We start from the raw sequence: 19,224 nt of genomic DNA on the forward strand, positions 1-19,224 counted from the left end.
CTTTCCCTCTGCTTGGTTTTACCTGAGCATCCTGGGCAGATGTGCCCAGACACCTGGTATCTGTGGGTCTCTCTATCCAGCAGACCAGGAGACCCTTCTGACCCCTTAGAGCCACTTACCAAACACCAAGCTCCTCATGACCAGCACTATTAAAAGGACCATGTACAGGGCTTGGGAGGTGCTATGAAGGCCCATGGGCTCCATACTCCTGCTACCTGCAGGGCCTGCTGCCTACTAGCCTCCAGTTGGGGCTTATATTGGTGAAAGAGAAGTTGGCCAAGAGGAAAGAGAGAGGCAACACCCATTTGGGGTGGAAATCAGTCCCAGAACAGCCAGAGAAACAGAGTGTCCTCACCCACGGCCACTCTAAGACCTAACATCCTGGCTTGGGGACAGGACCCAGACAAAAGGGGAATGAGAGGGAAACTTTTTTTTTTCATATTTATTCTACAGAAGTTTACTGAATCACTGTATCAGGTGTTGGGGATACAACATTACACAAAATCCCTGCCCCCACAGAGCTGTCTAGTGGGGGAGACAACAAACAATGATGGGGGGATGGAGGGGGAAGGATGAGTACTTCCCGGGAGCACCTGGGCAGTCCTGAGCACTGACCAAAGGAGCAACAAGATCAGAGTTCTGTTTGTAAAAGATTGCGGAGGCCGGGAAACCAGTTAGGAAGCTATTCCTGAGTCCCGTCACAAGATGGCGGCCTGGTCTGGCAGAAGAGAGGCAAGGAAAAGACGAATGAATCTGACGTTTATTTAGAAGGAAGATTGCACAGATTTGCAGTTAGACTGAATATGGAAAGAGGAAAAGTGGGGGGATAGGCTTGCCCAAGGAGGTGATTGGTGGTACCATTTTTCAAGATGGGAACAACGTGGAACTGTCAGAAATCTAAAAGCGAGGACACCTGAGTCCCGACTGACCTATTCAGCCCAGTGGCCCCTGTGGGTTCCAGGTAACTAGCCAGCACCTTTCCTTACACCCCCTTTTACCCCACCCCACCTAAGTTCCGCTGCAGGTCAGTAACTCTGATCTCCGGCGCCCACAAGGCTCCGGCACCGGGCTCTCGCTCTCCGAGCCTGACTGCACTTCAGGGCTCCCAGGAGGAAGCGGGGGCGGCCCTCTGGCCACGCTCAGTTCTCTGCCGGGGGCGGGGAGAGGGGGCGGGGGGGCTGGCTGGCAATGGAACCTGGGAAAACATGCCTGGCGTCAGACCTAGCCTTCCGCCCCTAACAGACGCCCAGAGCACCACGCGGCTTCCCCGGAAGGAGGCGCTGTGGCACCACCAAACCCACCGGGCCGGAGGCTAACGCCGCAACCAAAGAGCGGAGGTGGGCGTCCCAGGAGCCCCGCCCACGTCCTTTGCTGGGGGCCGCCTTTACTGGGGGGTTCGCCCGCTGAGCTCCTTCAAGCGGCCAGCTCAGCACGCACCTCGCCAGGTCAGGGTCTCTGAGAGACTCAGGGTTTTCCCTTTAAGGGTCGGGGGTGCTGTAGGAAGAGCTCGGCGTACAGGAGCGAACCACCTGCTCCAGTTTCTGGTCTGGAGGTTTGGGGTGCGGCCCTGAGGGAGGGCTCCCTGCTTACAGTCCCAGACCATCCGAGAATCATTTGGCCTCGGGGCGCTGATGGGGAAGATGGGAAGAAATGGACTCAGATTTGAGCCAAGAAAGACGGACAGGAAAGAAAGAATACGAAAGGAAAACGCACGCCACTGCGTGCCCAAGAGCCTTGGGATAAATGAAATCAGACAATTGTATTATTGAAAAGTCGGAGTAATGAAGATTTGGGGAGGAGCGCCTGGCACCTGCATAAATGCTGAATGAACGACAGAGTGGTAGACAGAATCAGAGAGCGGAGGCTCCTCTTGAAGCGAACGGGGCAGAAAGGAGTTAGAAGGGAATTTCACAGCGTCCTCTGAACCCGGCCTGCGAATAGCCGGAGGGAAGATAGGGGCGGTATTTCGAGGCTGGGTTCGGTGCGAGCTAGGAGAGTGGTTCCACGGAAGGGGCGTGGCCTCAGGGCATTAATCCAGTCCCAGTTTCGTTTTGCTACTCCTCAGTCTAAACGGCTGGGCGCGGCCAGTGCGCTTGCAGAGCCTGGTGAGTTCGTTGCCGCGGTGATGGGCTTGGTGGAGGCTTTCCAGGGGTGAAGAGGCGGGGCGCTGCTGTAGTCGCCATGGTGATAGAAACCGAGGACAGTTTCTGCGCGGAGTGCCTTGGGGACGCGGGATACCGGTGGGGGTAAGCAGCCGAATGACGAAACAAAGGAGGTGGGGCCTGAGGAGAGAATGCTACAGTCAGGGCTATGGGCGGGGCAAACAAGGGGGCGGGGAGCCAAGTTCTGTTCGCTGACCAGCTAGACCAGGTGGTCTGGAGTGGAACTAGAGAGCAGCGATCTTTAACACGCATATAAATGAATGAAAGAAAAAAAAAAAAAAAGACTTGGTTCCTGAGGGAGTTGGGATGGCTTGTTGGATGGATGAATGAACGATTAAGTACCTGGCCCTCACTCACTTGTGACAGCTGGGAGGGAAACACCTGACCCTCTCGGGGGGAGTCGAGCAAATCCGCAGCCCAATCACCAAGCCCTGAGCCTACTCCCGCAACTCACACTGAAAGCAGCGCAGGGCGAGCCCGGGCCCAGCCCAGGGCCCACCTCTCCTTCCCAGGTTTCCTGCCCAGGTGTTAATCCTTCTTTGTCCCAGCCTCCATCCTCTCTCCCCGTGTACCCAGCTCCTCGGGGGCGCCTGGGCGTCCAGACCTTGCCTGGTGCCCAGTAAGGCAAGGTCCAGAGTTCCAGCAGATGTGGGGTCTGCATCTCGGCTGTTCTTCTCCTGGGACTGTTGGAGCCCTGCTATATAGGGTGAGGAGTGGACAGGGAGTTGGTCCAACCGGGGGCAGGGGGTGGTGTGTGGTGGTGGTTCTAAAAACAAAGAGCTGATGTGAGCTTTATCACGTGGGGAGTAATCTAAGGAGGTAGACTGAGGCAGGCCCCTGGGGTTTGGTGGTCCAGAATTCAAATGTTAAGCCTCCCCTCTCCCCACCCACTTCAGTTATCTGAGGGCTCTTCATGGCATCCACTGTTCTTTATGCAGGAAGAAGGGGAAGGGGGAGGTGATGGTAGAGGTCAGTCAACAGAGTCCCTAGTGGCCTTGGCCAGGAAGGGGGAGTCCTTTGTCTCCAGGATGTGGGAGGTGGGGCTAAGTGCCCCCTATTTGCATTCAAGGAGGTTGTTACCTTAACTGAACAGACTTGTTTTCCAGGAGGCTAACTGTCCTGGTGGATCCTGGAAGGTGAGGTTCAGAACCATCCAGCTGGACCTACAGCTTCATGCTCCACACTCCCCAACCTGTTTGCCCCCTGGGATGGGACAGAGGAACAGAGTGCCAGTATCAACTCTCCAGTGTTTGCTAAAGGTGGAGCATTCTGGAGCTGTGGCCACCTCTTCTCTTTTGACCCCAATTATCAGGTATATCACCTGACAAGTCTCAGATCACCCTTCCAGTGGAGACTCAGTATGCCCCCACTGAAGGAGCTGGTGAGCTGGTGAGGGCAGACAGCCTCTGCCCAGAGACTGAGGAGGAGCTTCATGCCCTGGGGTTCCAGGAGACACTGATATTAGCCAGAAGCTATCTAGGATATTAGAACATTGTTGCTTGCCCACGTTGAGCTTGTTCAAAACAGAGCGCCAAGGAGGGTAACCCTGGGAGCGTTTCAGCTAAAAGAGGTTTCCCAAGAAGAAGGTGGCCAGGCAACAAACTGACAGGTGGGAGGAAAACTCATTCTGTTCCATGAAGTCTGAGGATTGGAAATAGGACAGAAGTTACAGGAAGCCAATTTCCTTGGGTTCACCTTAGGGATTTTCTTCTAATAGCGTCCAGAAAGGTGAAGTGTGGCTCTGGGAAGGCTCAGTCCCTGGCAGGCCCTGTCACTGAACTGCAACAGATGTGTGAAAGCGACAAAGGCACGGTGAAGAGGTGTGTAGGGTTTGCCGCAGAAGACATGGGGAGTGGGCTGTTCCTCACTCCCCCTTGGAACAGCAAGAGCTGAGTAAGGAAAACTGGTGATACTTAAGGTGAAGCCATGCAGGTTGGAGATAGAAATCTGTAGAAGAGCCAAGTAGGGGAAATCAGGTACTAGAAAACACTTTGTAAGTGAAAGCTCTGGAGCTCTTAGCAAAGAGGGGGCAACCGTGAGCTCCTACAGTGGCTGCAGGGTTATGCAGGAAGGACTGGGGCGCAGGCTAGGGAGGCTGCACGTGTGATACTACTAGACACACTAGCCAATGGGGAGGCTTGGGGACCCACTACATGAGGAGAGCTCAGGTTGGGGGCTGGAGGCCTGGGAGAACAGCAGGGATGGGGAGGGTTAAGTTGGCCGGCTGGAGTCAGGTTCCCCAAAGCCCGGCTCTTTGCAGCTTCAGCTGTCACCACTACCGGCCCCAAGCTCCTGGACACCTGGAAAGTCACACAATTAGCCAGCCTGTAGAAAAAATACCTTTTTATTAATTATTAGGAATAATCCATTCACTGAATGCGGGGTATATGTTGGGGAAGGTTAGGTACTGCCAGATGGATGAGGGGAAACGTGCAATAGGGCAGTGAGAAGGGGGACAGCCCCCCACTTTCCACAAACTATAAATAGCAACGTGAACACAGAGAATCACAAATAAGAAGAGCCTTCCTCATGTCTCCTCCTATCCCACTCTTTCAGAACGAGTCCCACTGTGGTCCCTAGAGGTGCCAGGGCATCTGGAAGTTCGGGGCCGGGAGCGGGGTGCAGTGCGTGGCCTCGAAGTTGTGCAGATACTTCTGAGCCTGAAGGAAGAGGGCAGGACAGGTGGGGTGCAGAGCACCGCAGTATACAGCACCCCCAAACACCTCCATAGCCTCTGAAACCACCTCCCACACCCTACAAGCTGCCACTTCCAATGCTTACATGGTATCCCGTCTCCAAGCCCCCTGGCCATCCCGGCACCCCCTTCCTGCCCGCCACCCCTCAGCTCACCAGAAACAAGGCCAGCTGCCGCCTTCCGTCTGCACTCATGTCCTCCCCTGTGGAGAAGAGCCGCTCACACATGAGCCATACATCTGGGTATTCATCCCCCTTCCTGGCTTCTTCCCAACACCCCCTCCTGCCACAGGACGTCCTTACCCACACTCCAGGGGAAGTCAGGCCCGTGCTCTGCCTGGTAGGAGCGGAGGACGGACAGGCACCAGTCCTCCTCCACCTCCCAACGGCTATAAATCGAGGCTGCTCAGGGAGAGAAAGGAGGGCTTATCAGTGACCTGGCCCGGCCAGGCCCCCACCCAAAGGCCTCACCGCATCCCCCTGCACCTTCCTCCAGCTGTGAGGAGGCTTCCAGCCACTGCCTCACCACTCGAAGACCCTCCTCTGCCATTACACGGGGATACCTACAGAGGGAGCACCAGGACGAGAGGTCAGGACCCAATTCTCTTCACTCCTCATCCCTAAACCCTCTTCCCTCCCTCCCTTGCCACGCCAGTGTCAGTAAACACATGCACACACACGCGCACGCGCACACACACACACTCCCGCTTACCGATACTGTAGGAGCTTCAGCAGGAGGTCATTGCCTCGGTTGGACATGATGTCCTCAGGAACCCTGGAGGTGAGAACAGTGTACACTGGAGGGGCTGGAGGTTGAGGAGGAAGGGTCTGGATACCTAGGTTTCTGGTGGGCAGAGGTGGGAAGGGCAACTTCCTAGCTACATCTGGGATCTAGGAGGGCAGAGGCTCCCAGGCACTCACGTGGTGGTGATGATCTCATCCTTGGTTCTGCGGATCAGCAACACAGGGCCCTGGTACCTTCAGAGGACAGTGTGGTGCTCAGAGGGAGAGGGGACAAGTGGCCACCCCACCCTTGCACTGGCTGCAGCCTAACCCCCTACTATAGCAGGGCCCCAAAGGCTAGCCCTTCACTCAGGGGTGAGAAAATATTTAAGAACAGGCATGGCCCACATTCTGGCCTTACTGGGAGATCTGCTTGAATACCCAGCAAAGCCTGTACAGTGGGGAAGTGGGGAAGGGAGTTACACGCCGGTTACTGGCCTGCCCTCACCTGCACAGCTGTTCTGCATTGTTCAGATTGAGATGCTGCCTCACGGTCCTGGTCACAAGGCCCCCTAGAGTGGGATCAGAGTGACGGGATGGCAGAGACAAAGCCCTTGCACAACATATAGTTCCCCACTGTTCACAAAGAAAACTAAGGCCCCAGACAGGGGAGCCCCCCTGCTTTTCATCCCGTTGGGTGACCCACTCCCCACCTACATAAAAAGGAACCATCTCCAGTTAGAATAGTTCCCAGTTCCAGCCCACCCCTTCCCTGGAAAGGCAGGCCTGGGAGCTGCACTCACTCCAGCTATCTGGCATAACCTTCAAGGCCAAGGGCACCAAGTCATCAAAGGAGGCATCCAGGATCACAGCACTAATGTCTGGGTAGGACATGGCTGCCCATGTGGCTGGTACCAGAACAAGGAAGAAAGGTGAGGACCGAGGGGCTCCTGCCCACCACCCCACCTTTGTCCCATTGACCCTACAGGCTGACACCATCATCTCTACTAGGTTAGCCCCAGGTCCCCCTTAACCCCTCACTTCACTTGGCCAGGGCACTGTATGGAGAAGACGGAGAGAGAATATCAAAGTGTATCGAAGACCACGTGCAGAGGAAAACTTCACTTCCCTGATCTCCCCCCTCCAGGACCCTGGTCTGCTTCTCTTCATAATGGGCATAAGGTAGAAGGAAATGTGAACGTATACAAATAGGATACCATCTTCCAGACACACGCAGATATCCCTCGTCCGTCCTCTCCTCCCTTAAGCCTCTACCCCACTGCTGGGCTCTCAGGGCATTTCCCTACTGCTCTTTGAGGGGGGTGGGGGTGGCATAATTTGCCCGGGGAGGGGGGTAGGCTGGTACCAGTGAAGCCACCGATGGACCAGGCATAGATGATGATGTCCTGGGGCTGGAAGCCCAGGCGGTGGATGGCAAACTGGACCACCACATCCATGGCATTGGCCTCATTCTGAGGAAATGGCACCCCCTGCAGGAAGAAGGGCAAACTCAGGAGTGGGTTAGCACCAGAGGCTGGTTCATGGGCCACTTGCACGCTTCCAGCACAGAGCTACCCTACAAGAGACAGAGGGTGCAGAAGAGAAGGGTAGCGAGAGGACCCGCACTCTCCAGAAATGCCACTTCTCACTGTGGGGTGGCGTCATGGTTCCCTGTCCTTGGCACCCAGGTGACAGATGAGTGAGAGCCACCAGAGAAATATACACCCCTTTTCCTAATTCCAGTGGCTGACCAGAGGGAGACAGACCATAATCATAAATTCAGGAAAAGAAAGGGATTTCAGAGAGTGTCTCACCGTGCTTCCAGCAAAGCCTGGATGATTCCAGCCCAGGACAGAATATCCAGCTGCAACACAGGAGGAGGAGGAGGAGGGGCTATGACCTTGTGGCCCACACCTCCCCCACCTCCAGCCCCGGGGGAAAGACCAACACAACATGGGAGCTCTAAACAACCCCAAATTTAGAGATGAGTAACTCCAAGCTTTCTCAGAACAGGGAGATGACACCAGAGGTTCTGAGGCAGCAGAAGGGAGAGATGTGATTATGTCATGGGGACAGAATGAAGGCCATAATGTTAGGGACACAGCCCAAAGGGAGGGGAATGTAAGGTTGGCAAAGCGAATGGGGAGTAAACTTTCCCCCCAAATGTGAGAATTTCAAACCTCACTCAGACAAGGTGATCTGGCCCAGGGAAGTTATACTGGTGTGGGAAGGTGGGGACATTCCATTCCAAAGGGCAGAGACGAGTATTGTGCCCTGGGCCTACCTTCCAGAGGTGTAGAAATGCAGCCCACCTCATAGAAGCCCGCGTTCCCCTCACAGCAGATTACCTACAGAAGGAAGCAGGAAGGAGGGCTGGGAAGGAGCCAAGCTGGGACTGAAAATCCCCCGTGTGGCAGGACGTGGGAGCTTTACAGGGAAGAGGAAAGGGCCTGTTGTCTTCAACGGGAATAGAAACTTCTAATTTTACAAGGTGCATGAGAGGCAGAGTGGATGCAAAAGCTTAGCAAACTGAGGAAGACGAACTGCTCGACCACTCAGCAGTGTCGTTTTCCTTGGAAGACCACCGGAGGACAGCTCTCAGAAATGGGGTTATGGATATTTTTTTCCTTTCTAGTTTTTGGGTCTATTTTTTTCATGACTGTTTCTTTTGTGTGGCATGCCAATCACTTTCCATCTCTGGGCCCCAGACTTAGAGTCAGATAAACTTTAATTTCATGGGGCCCCGAGCCCAAATTCAGAGATGGTGGAGCTTGCATGGATTCTCATAGCAGCTGGGCAGTGCCGGAACCAGGAGTCAGCTCCCTGGACTGCTGACTCAGTGCTCTTTCCATGGCTCCCTCATGGAGGCAGGATATACTGGAGGCCAGGCTACCTGGATTCAAATCCCAGCTCTCTCACTTGCTGTGTGGTCTGGGAAAATTATCCCAGGCTCAGTTTCATCATCTGTAAAATGGGCTCTCCTAAAAATAGTACCTCTTCTGCAGGGTTGTTTTGAGGATTAAATATATGCCTTCTATGTGATAAATGCTGTCTAAGTGGTGACTATTACAAGATTACTTTTTGGTCCTTGAATGTCAACTCCTACTTCATCTATTTCCCTGTGGTAGGGTTTTCCTACGCCAACATGTCTTGAGGGTGGGGTGGGAGATGGGATTATCCCCAGATGTACTTCTTAGGGCTGCTGTAGAACTGAGGTCCCCAGAACCTCCACTGCTCTCCCCGCACCACTTTTGGGCTGGGCTCCCTGCTCCCTCTCACCAGCTTCTGTCCCTGAGGCTCAGCTGTCCCCCGCCGGTCCACAAACATGGTGTCAATCTCGTTGCCATCGCAGGCCAGCAGCTTTGCCCGGCGCCCGTTGCACTGAGTGGGGGAGATGTTGTGAGGGGCAGGAGGTCACATCCCTGGTAGGGGGAGAAGGACCATCGGGGGTGGGGTGGGGGCAGGGGGCCTCACCTCTTCCACCAGCCGGGCCTGGCCCTGCAGCAGCATGGGCATGAGGGCCTTCTGGAGCAGGTACACTGAGCCTGGATATAGCATCCGGCGCCCCAGAGTGTGCGCCACCAAGTAGCTGTGGGGAACATGGGGTTAACGAACCCTTGACCTCAGTAGAACCCAGGGATCATCCTAGCCCTAGCACTCAGAGACTCTGGGGCCTGCTTCACCCCTGACCTTTACAGTTTTGTTTCTTGACCTTTACAGCTTTGTTCTCCTCTTTCAGGACATAATGAAGTAATATATGTACCAGGCTGGTGTTCTTCAAAATTTTTTTTACTACAACCTTTATAATATGCACATTTTATATTGTGGCCCAGTACACACATCTATATTTATAATATTGAAAATTTTAGGAGATAATATTTTCTATATACGATAAGTAATTCTTATTAATTAAGAGAGAGGGAGATACAGAATCGGAAGTAGGCTCCAGGCCGGGAGCTGTCAGGACAGAGCCTAATGAGCTGTCAGGACAGGCTGGAACTCACAGACCGTGAGATCATGACCTGAGCCGAAGTCGGCTGCTCAACTGACTGAGCCACCCAGGCGCCCCTATTCTTTTTAATTTTTAAATGTTTATTTATTTATTTAGAGAGAGTGCGTGCACAGGTGGGGGAGAGAGAGAGAGAGAGAGGCAGAGAGAGAGAGAGAGAGAGAGACAGGGAGAGAGAGAATCGCAAGCAGGCTCCACACTCAGCGTGGAGCCTGACACGGGGCTTGATCTCACGACTGTGAGATCATGACCTGAGCCGAAATCAAGAGTCAGATACTCAGCCAACTGAGCCACACACGGACCCCATAGCAAAGTTATTATTAACTATGATTCTGTTAATGTATAAATGCAACTTATTTAAAGGCCCCCTATAATACTTTAAAAAATGACAGCTGTAATTCACTCCATTTCAAGATTCATGAATGGACGGTAGTTTGAAATACACCACACTAGACTGCAGACTCCACCAGGGCAGAGACCTGACTGTTCTGTTCTGCAATATGCCCTATTCTGCCACGTAGCAGGTGGCTAGAGCCTGACAAAGAGGGGCTTAATAAATATTTACTGAACAAATGCACTAATCTAGACAGATAAGCTGTGGTAGGTATCTGAAAAAGACAATTAACCATTTCCAGTTAATCCTGAAATAGGATTTGTCCCCAGAAAAAAACAGGTATGTACCACCCTGTCCAGCATCCCCTTAAAACTGCAAATTTGGTTTGTCCCTCTGACCAATCGTCACACAGGCAACACTGATCACTAAATCCATCCCTTTCCTTGGTATCTTGGAACTGCCTCCCAGCCTCCAACAATAGAAAATTACCACAGCATCTGCTCTACTGTAAGGGAGGAAGGCTTATTGTTGTCACTTCTGACATCATCAGTAGCCACAATTTGGGCTTTGCTGTCAAGTACCCAGGCAAAGTAGTAACCCTTCTGAATATGTTACTCTACTTAATATACCAATCCTATAAAGTGCGTTATTCATGGATGCAGAAATTGTAGCTTGCTTAAGGCAGAAGAATCTAGGAGTAGAGAGGCCAGGTCAGGGGCACAGCTGTCACCAGATGCCACTCCAGCTAAGGCTATGTGTCTCCACCACACTCTCAACCTCATTGTTTTCTCTCAGCCTCATTAGAAGGGCTTTTGTGGGGTGTCTGGCTGGCTTAGTCGGTAAAGCATGTGGCTCTTGCTCTTGGGGTCGTGAGTTCAAGGCCCATGTTGGGTGTGGAGCTTACTTAAATAAATTTTAGCAGCACCTGGGTGTCTCTGTCAGTTAAGCATCTGTATTTGGCTCAGGTCATGATCTTGCCATTCGCGGGTTCGAGCCCCACACTGGGCTCTCTGCTGTAAGCACTGAGTCCACTTTGGGACCTCTGTCTTTTCCTCTCTCTGCCCCTCCCCAGCTCTCTCTCTCAAAAATAAATAAACATTTATAAACAGGTAAATTAATTAATTAAAAATAATAATAATAAAATAAAAGAGCTTTTGTGTCAGACAGAATTATTAATATCCCAACCCTTCATTCACCATCTGTGAGACTACACCTCCCTGAGCCTCTTTTCTTCACATATAAATGTAGATTAAAAACCATCACAAATAATACAAAATACATAGCACTAGGCCCAATAAATGGCAGCTATTTTATCCATAGCACCCAGTCCTGGAGTCCTCACCTGATGTCCCCTCCACCCCAGATGGCCTCTCTTCCCTGCTGCTTCTCACCTGGTGATCTGACAAGGCAGCTTCTTGACCCGGTTGAGGAGAGTGTCTGCTGTCCCCCGATGCAGGGGCTCTGGGCGAAGCAGGGCCACGCCCTGGCGGGAAGGGCCCCCTCGAGACTCCTTCCTGAGGATGGAAAGATGTAGGGGAGGTTGGAGTCAGAAGCAGCAAGCTGAGGTCCAGGAATGAGGAGATGGCACTGGAAAGGAGGCCCTGGGGCCCAAGATGGGGATGGAGGTGTGGGACAGGACAGAGCAGGATGGAGTGAAAGAACTGGGGCCTCACCGGCTGCTGGGCTCTTCCCAGTGGAAGTCCACTGGCCAGCTCTTGAAGTCAAAGTTGTAGTTGGCAAGCTGCCTCTGTGGTGGGCAGGGAGAGAAAGAGGAGGGGAGGAAAAGGGAAACTAAGAAATTGGGGCAGGCCCACCTACCCACCCTTGGCACCCTCATCCACAGGACTGGCCCCCACACATCACAGGGAGACAAGTTGAGGTCAACACACTCCTAGTTCATAGAGGGTAAGCTCTGTCACAGCCAGAAAAATCAGGCAAGAGAGGATACCCTATCAGGTATCAAAACTGGCCTGTCTGCTTCCAGAAGAACTACTCAACACTCTTTGCTTTTCCAAAATATAAAACTGACCCACCCCAAGAAGGGGTGGCTGGAGGTGCTGGTGCTTTTGAGGGAGGAAGTGGGGGCGGGGTCTGTTGGCTGGTCATACCCCTTTCCCCCACCGGGTCCTTTACATGATGTTGCCCTAGAGGATCAAAATGACTGTCCTAAGGTTGGGTGAGAGGGAACAAGGGAAAGTAATGTCTACAGTGAGTGGTTCCTTTGCATTGGAATCACCTCCTGAACGAAGCCCTCTCTGCTCCATCCTCACAGCCACCTCCCTTCTCTCACCTTCGGCAGCCATGGGCTGGTGATGCCAACCAGGCTATCGATGCCTCCAGTCACCCCACGAAGTCTGTCCACGTGCTCTCTGAGGGTGGCGGGAGCTGTGTCTGACTCTCTGCTGTACCCCCTCCCTCACCCTGAGAGCTCCCAGTGCTCTATTTTGAGAGCTCTTTTTATTTTCTGTCACAGGAAATTGTTTTGACATTTTCAAAAATAACTTGACTAAGGAAGAACAACAGAAACACTGTACAAAAATGTAAATGGCAAAACAAAACAAAATGGAAGAAAAGCAAATTTCAAGCAGGCTTTGCTCAGACCAGGCCTCAAATCCAGACCCAGCCCCTTCCTTTGCTCTGTGACTCTGCTTGTCACTTAACCTCTTTTTTCCTGTGTCCTCAGAGGTATAATAATGCCACCTCGTGTGGCTATTGTGAGGATTGGGAAGGGCGTACGCAAAATGCCTCAGACAGCGGCGTGGTAGAGCTTCATTACGTAGCTCTGTAAACAGCAGCGTGGAACAACCAGTAACACGATGATGGTAGGGTCACAGCTCTTTGATCCCAGGAATCCCTAACAGGGAAGAGCTTTATAGGGCCCCAAAGCCCCTTCTCAAAGATAATCACACTCCAGCACCAGCTGGGCTGGCACAACTCCAAGGACACCATGCCCTGGCTTTTCTCCCTCCTGGCACCACGCTGTGCTTCTGGGCACAACAGTGGACACACCTGTCCATCTTGACCCATCCCTGAACAAAACTAGCATGGTGTTCAATGCACACAGCCAAAATAAACAACACTTACAGAACCGAGCTGCTGTGACAGAGACAAGACCCCCTTCTAAGATGTGGAATATTTCCACATCTAGACAATTCTTACAGATGGAGGGGAGAAGGGTGGAGGATTGTTCTAGTGGAACATCCCGTTAGAAGTGGTAGGGAGGAAAATTCTCTGGGTGGACAGTTCACTTGCACAGGGGAGAAGGGCTACAGCAATGTGCAAGCAAAAACCTACTGCCATGGGTGGCAACACAACTCCTCGCCCTGGCAGAAGCTGGTGCCCAGTGCTCTGGAGAGGCAGCTGAGAAACCTGCTGCCAGGGCACCTGTCTGGCACCTTTCCTGGGACCCCTTACCTTGTTTTCTGCAGAGTGGTTCCTATGTGTTGCCTCCAAGATGGTGATGAACTGCCGGTACTGGGGGTTGGTCCAGCGGCCGATGCCTGGTAGAGAGAGGATAGGAGACAGTGTTAGGAAAACTGGGAAGAGCAAGCTGAGTAAGTTTCAGGAAGAGGATTGGAGATGGGCATGGAGAAGGCCCTGGAAAGGGAAGTGGGAGGGAAAGGAACAGGTGGCCCAGGGTCTGGGGAAATAGGAGAGTTGAGCTGACCGCCTTTCTCCATATCTAGCAACTGGCTTCAGTGTTCTGCTACCCAGCTTCTTCAGTTTGTTTCTTTATAGGCTGGCAACCCTCAACATTCCAGAATGTTCACTTTGCTAGTCATGCAACCTTACTGTTGCATGCAACACACCGTCATGCAACCTTACTGTTCATCCTTGTGAACACTGAGTCTCTCTTTTTTTCCCTGCCACCCTTCTTCACTGCTTGCTTTCCATCTCTTTTCTGTATAGTCTAACTCCCTGTCATCTGGCCTCATGGCTCCTGCTCTTGCCCCGTAATCACTTCCTCACTGAATCCGAAGTCTCCTTCCTCCATCCCCACTCTCTTGCAACTATGCCTCTCTACACGATTCCTGTCCCCTGAGATTCCTTCTCTGCTTCCTGGGTCCATCTTTGCCACCTTCTGAATCCTGGACCGCTCCTCCCCTGCCTCCATTCTACTTCCCTCTCTGAAATAAGAGCCATCCTCAACACTGCACTCATTCCTCTCTTCACCTGGCCCTTTGGCGATCACATCTGCTCTCCCTTCACTGCCAAGGAGTCTCAAACCCTGACTTCTCTGCTTCCGTTGACCCGACAGGTGTCATGTGCCAGGCACTGTCCTGACGTGGGAGATAGCAGGAAACAAGACACACAGGTCCCAGCCCGGAGAGCTAGCACTTTGGCTGGGGGTGGGGTGGGGCTGGAGAAAGACAATAAGCAAGTAAACAAGAACATTTCAGAGAGGATTAAGTGCTATAAAGAAAAGAAAACCAGAATCAACTAGAATGCTATTATTATCAAGGGTAGAGACCCCAGACAATATTAAGAATGAAGGAAGGTGCAGAATGATTTGTATAATGTGATGCCATTTGTATCAAAAAGGCAAAATGCACAAATGAATGGCTATATATGGTTTATGCTTACCATATTTCATAGATTCTAAAATGCATAGTTTTTCACATTTGAAAACTGAAACTGGAATGTATTTTACAATTCCTAACAGCTTAGATTTGATCAAATGAGGTATATCTTTCATAAAAGGATAAAAATGTGGACCAGGAAAGAAACCACACCAAGTGACAATGGTTACCTCTGGGGAAAGAGGAACACAGAAGTGGGGAAGATTCCAACAGGAATGCCAACTCTGAATGCAATGCTTTAGAACTTTATTGACAAAAAGTATGTGAAGCTACATGACAGAATATAAGCATTTCAGTTCATGACACTTTGTTCTCTGGACTTCTCTATATTTAATTTATGTACCCAAATTAAGAATAAATAAAATTTGGGCTGCCTGGGTGGCTCAGTTGGTTAGGCATCCAACTTATGATCTCATAGTTCTTGAGTTCGAGCCCCACATCAGGCTCTCTGCTGTCAGCATAGAGCGCACTTCAAGATCCTTGGTCTCCCTCTCTCTGCCCCTCTCCCACTCATTCTCTCTCTCTCCCTCTCAAAAAAAAAAAAAACTTAAATAAATATGTAAAATTTAAAAATAAGACAAAACCCAGGACTGGGAGCTACTTTTAGGTGAGGTGGTCAGGGAACGCCTCTCTGATGAGGGAGCCCACCCAATGGAGATCAGCAGGCAGGACACCGAAGGCAGAAGGTCCCCGCCCCAGGCTGGATATGACTGCAGCCATGCAGCTCCTAGTCTACCACCTCTCTCCAAGCATCCCTTCACCCAGTTTTCTTCACGTGCATCGGCCGAGGGGCAATGATTTGGACTCTCTCTTCATTTTTAAGTTGTGAGATATAACATACGTGTGTCCAATATATATCCAGTTTAAAAAATACGAAGCAAACATTCCTGTGACCATCACCCAAGTCAAGGAAGAGAACAAAGTCACGTCCCTCCAGGAGCCCTCCCCATCCTGTTCCCTCCCTCTCCCAGGTAATCACTCTCCTGACTTTCAAGATAAGCATGCCTGTGTTTTGCCACTTCTGTATGCATCCCTCTTGAACTTTACATAAGTAGAAACACACTGCATACATCATTTGTTAGTCTTCTTTTAAAAAAAATTTTTTTTCATGTTTATTTATTTTTGACAGAGAGAGAGAGACAGAGCATGAGTGGGCTAGGGTCAGAGAGAGAGGGAGATACAGAATCTGAAACAGGCTCCAGGCTCTAAGCTGTCAGTGTAGAGCCGATGCAGGGTTCGAACTCATGGACCACGAGATCATGACCTGAGCCAAACCTCGGACGTTTAACCGAGTCAGCCACCCAGGCGCCCCTTGGTAGTCTTCTTCTTGCATTCAACATTACAATTGTGAGACTCATCTGTGTTACTGAGTGTAGCTTCAATTTGTTCATTTGCATTGCTGTATTGTGTTCTGCCCTAGAACTAGACTCCCTGCCATCCTACTATTTGTGGCCATGGACTTGTTTCCAGTTTCGGATTATTACAAACATATATACGGACATATGTGGAATTATTGTAGGGTATATGCATCTCTTCTAGATAATAGCAAAGTGTTCTGCCAATTAGCTTTTCATACTTAAACCACGCCCTTTAAGAAAAAGATCATGCCTTCAACATTCCCAATTATTCCCCCTCAGGGCCCAACACAAAACTGTATTTGCAGAAGTGACTTCATAAATATTTACCCAGTGAGGGATAGATCCAAACCAGGCTCCCTCTCAACCTACCTCGGAGGCAGGCCACTCCTGCCAGGAGTAGCAGCAGTGTCCCCGCATAGTGAGAAAACGGCACCACTTTGGACAAGCTCAAGTAACCTGGGAGGGGAGAGGCATCACATGAGAAGCTCTCCCCACTGCCCCAACCCCCACCCCGTACCCTCTCTTTGGGACAGCCATGCCCTCTGAGGAAGAAGATGCCTGCTGGAAGAGGGAAGCCAAGCCATCCTCTCAGGTCCCCTCTCCTCTTTAGGGGGGGTCAGCTCAGCTGCCAACAACCTGCCCACCACCTTTGAAACCACACTGACCTTTCCTGTATAAGTAGAAGAAGGCGAAGGGAGAGGAGTAATAAGAGATGGACCAGAAGACTGAAGCCTGCAGCAGAAAGATGGGGACAAGCAATCAATACACACACACACACACAGGTCTGCCATTTCCAGGCCTAACCTCTGAGCAAAGTGGATAACCTGAGGGAGATCATATCAAGTACCTATTCTGTGCATGACACAGTAGGTGCTTAATATTTGTTAAAAGGCAACGTATCAGAGCATAACAGAGGCTGGGAAAATTAGGTACGGGTTCTGTTTTCTTCCTCTCATCTCCAGACATAATTTCATCACATTGAAAGGCCAGTTTCTCTTTCTACTCAAGTTAATCAAGCCTTTTCACTCGGCCCACTCAGGACAGCACCTGGCCTGGTCCCCAAGAGATGCACAAACGTCACCATAGGAACCCTGCCAGAGAAAACAGCTGTCTTTGCAGCCAAAGAGGTTAGTTGCCAGGGAGGACAGGTCACTGGGGACCACAGGACTCAGCACCTGCAGATGGTCCCAAAAGTAAGCACAGTTTCCTCAGGGCTCAGGCTGCCCCAGAGAAAAAAAATGCACACACCAAAGGGGACTGCCAAGTATGTGCACTTGACAGCACATCCGTGTGTGTGTTGAAGTCTCTTGCAGAGCCCAGAACATCCCCCACCCCCGGGGGCACTGCCTTCTCCCAAGCTGCGGGGGAGAAAATTCGGGAGGGCAAGTGGGTCGGAAAAGATGCAGTAGTCCCAGATGGCAGGGCAGACGTACCAGTGCCAGGATGCTGTCCGCATGCTTCTCCAGGGCACGGGGTTGATAGTACGTATCCTGCCAAAGCAGATGGCTGTGTCAAGGGCCGTGTCCGTTGACAAGTCCTTCCCCTTCTCTTTTGAAAGCCCTGATTCGTGTCCTCTGGTTCTAGCCTTCAAAGCTATCCCTCCTGGGACATCCCTGTCTCCCACAGAAGCCCCTCTTCCCACCCCCCACCCCCACTCCAAACCTCATTTCCTATCCCAGACCGTGAGAACATACCGGGCTGGACTTGGGAGCAAAAGTGAAAACATCACTGAATGATTTCTGCTCCCAGTTTCAGATGGGTTGTGGGCATGTGCATATGGGGAGAGGGGTTAGAGCAGCAGAAAGGAAAGGCACCATAACAACTTTAAGAGGGAAAGAACAGAAATAACAGTGGGGTGATTAAAGAAGAGAATGTGGCTGAGGGTGGACGGTTTGTAGAGGACAGTAAACATAATCTGAGACTACCAATAAAAAGGTGGAGACCGTGTAGGGGCACAGCCTACCACCACCCTCAGCTTTCACGAATACAAGGACCCTGGGGTCTCCAAAGTAGGTTGGGCGGTTGGGTGGGGGGCAGCGGGTCCGTGACATATTCAAGTCATGTTGAAATTCAAGGCCAGGGTAAAGGGAAGATAAAACAGAACCAGGGAAGGCACCTAGCAGGAAGAAATCGAGAGTTTGACGGCAAAATCATCCAGCTCTCGAATCCGCGCAGGGTCTCTTCCAGGACGTAGAGTCAAATGGGACCAGCACGAACCACGACAGACAGGGTGGGGGGCCGCGAGAGGAAAAAGCAAGGAGTGGTAGTCGGAATGAGAAAGCGGTGGCAAACAGCGATAAAGGAGGCAGCCAGTCCGCAGGCGTGACTTTAACCCAGGAAGCACAAAGAGCACTTCGCAGACAACTGGCTTGACAACCAGGCTCCCCCGATTTCCAATAATGGGCGCTTCTGGGGAGCAAAGGCCGCAAAGGGGTTTGGGCCGTACCATGTTTTTGACCAGGGGAGAACTCGACTCACCCAGGAGCTGGAAGGGGGGGTAGTGACTGAAGTTGGAGTCTCGGGGACGCCGGACGGGGCCCTTTCCGAGTCCCTTTCCCGGTAGATTTTGTAGAGCCGGGGGCCTAGGACGCAGCTCAGCAGCTTCGCCATGGCCCCCGCTCGGGCCGCTGCTCTCCCAGCAGCAGGTCCCCCTGCTGGCCCCGCCCTTCCCCGGCCTCTAAGGTATTGCGTGCCCTTGACGTCAGTACGTACCGGCTCCGCCTCGTGCCGAGCGGAGACATTTTCCGCGCTGCCTGAGACGGGCTTCGGGCAATTGGACCTACGGGTAGAGCGATGGTCAGAAATTAGTTGGAGGCGTTTGGAACGCGGAGAGTTACAACCTTATCAGGTGTAGTCCAGTCACTTATTTCTGTCCCTTAATATTGGCAGACTCTCGAGCGAAGTGGGAACGAGAGGCAGGATTAGGAGCACTTGACCAGAGCAACGGAAAAGAAAAGGTGTCTAGGAATACATCAAATCAAAGAAATGCAAGATTTTATGAAAAGAATTACAGAAGTTTTTGAAAGAAGTAAACTGAAGGCTTGAATAAGTGGAGAGCTACGTCGCAGTCATGGATATGGATAGGAGGACTCAGTATTGTTAACGTGTGTGAAATACTGGTTTAAAAAATAAAGGATACATTATCGTTCTTAAGCGTGGATGAACCTCAAAACCGTAGTACTGACTGGAAAAAAGAAAGCCATAGATTACATACAACCTGACAACCCGTTTCAAAAAGAAAATTTAATGGTCAAGTAAGTGCAAGATAAAGAGCAAATTTGGAATAGTGTAACACAGCATAGAGGATCTTTGAAATGGTAATACTGTTATTAAATAGACAGGTTTGTCTTTTCTTTGTACGTTA

General features: G+C 51.4%; 1 protein-coding gene across 3 annotated transcripts; it reads right to left on the reverse strand.

Moving 5' to 3' along the window:
• Positions 1-4,490: 4,490 nt before the first annotated feature.
• Positions 4,491-18,543, reverse strand: ABHD16A (abhydrolase domain containing 16A, phospholipase). Of its 3 annotated transcripts, XM_043571916.1 has the most exons (20): positions 18,339-18,542; positions 17,294-17,350; positions 16,526-16,592; positions 16,230-16,316; positions 13,337-13,422; positions 11,596-11,669; positions 11,314-11,436; positions 9,054-9,168; positions 8,859-8,960; positions 7,864-7,927; positions 7,394-7,443; positions 6,946-7,069; positions 6,383-6,487; positions 6,088-6,151; positions 5,778-5,834; positions 5,569-5,631; positions 5,343-5,419; positions 5,160-5,258; positions 5,013-5,059; positions 4,491-4,822 (listed from the first exon to the last, which is right to left on the reverse strand). In XM_043571916.1, the coding sequence occupies exons 1-20, from the start codon at positions 18,468-18,470 to the stop codon at positions 4,739-4,741; spliced, it is 1,677 nt and encodes a 558-aa protein (XP_043427851.1). In that variant the 5' UTR covers positions 18,471-18,542; the 3' UTR covers positions 4,491-4,738. The 3 variants fall into 3 exon arrangements, with proteins under 3 accessions (XP_043427851.1, XP_043427852.1, XP_043427853.1); XM_043571917.1 differs by lacking the exon at positions 6,383-6,487; XM_043571918.1 differs by lacking the exons at positions 11,596-11,669; positions 16,230-16,316; positions 16,526-16,592; positions 17,294-17,350 and having other exon boundaries at positions 18,339-18,543.
• Between the last annotated feature and the right edge of the window lie 681 nt (positions 18,544-19,224).

This window comes from Prionailurus bengalensis (assembly GCF_016509475.1).
Source record: "Prionailurus bengalensis isolate Pbe53 chromosome B2 unlocalized genomic scaffold, Fcat_Pben_1.1_paternal_pri B2_random_Un_scaffold_46, whole genome shotgun sequence".
NCBI classification, from domain to species: domain Eukaryota; kingdom Metazoa; phylum Chordata; class Mammalia; order Carnivora; family Felidae; genus Prionailurus; species Prionailurus bengalensis.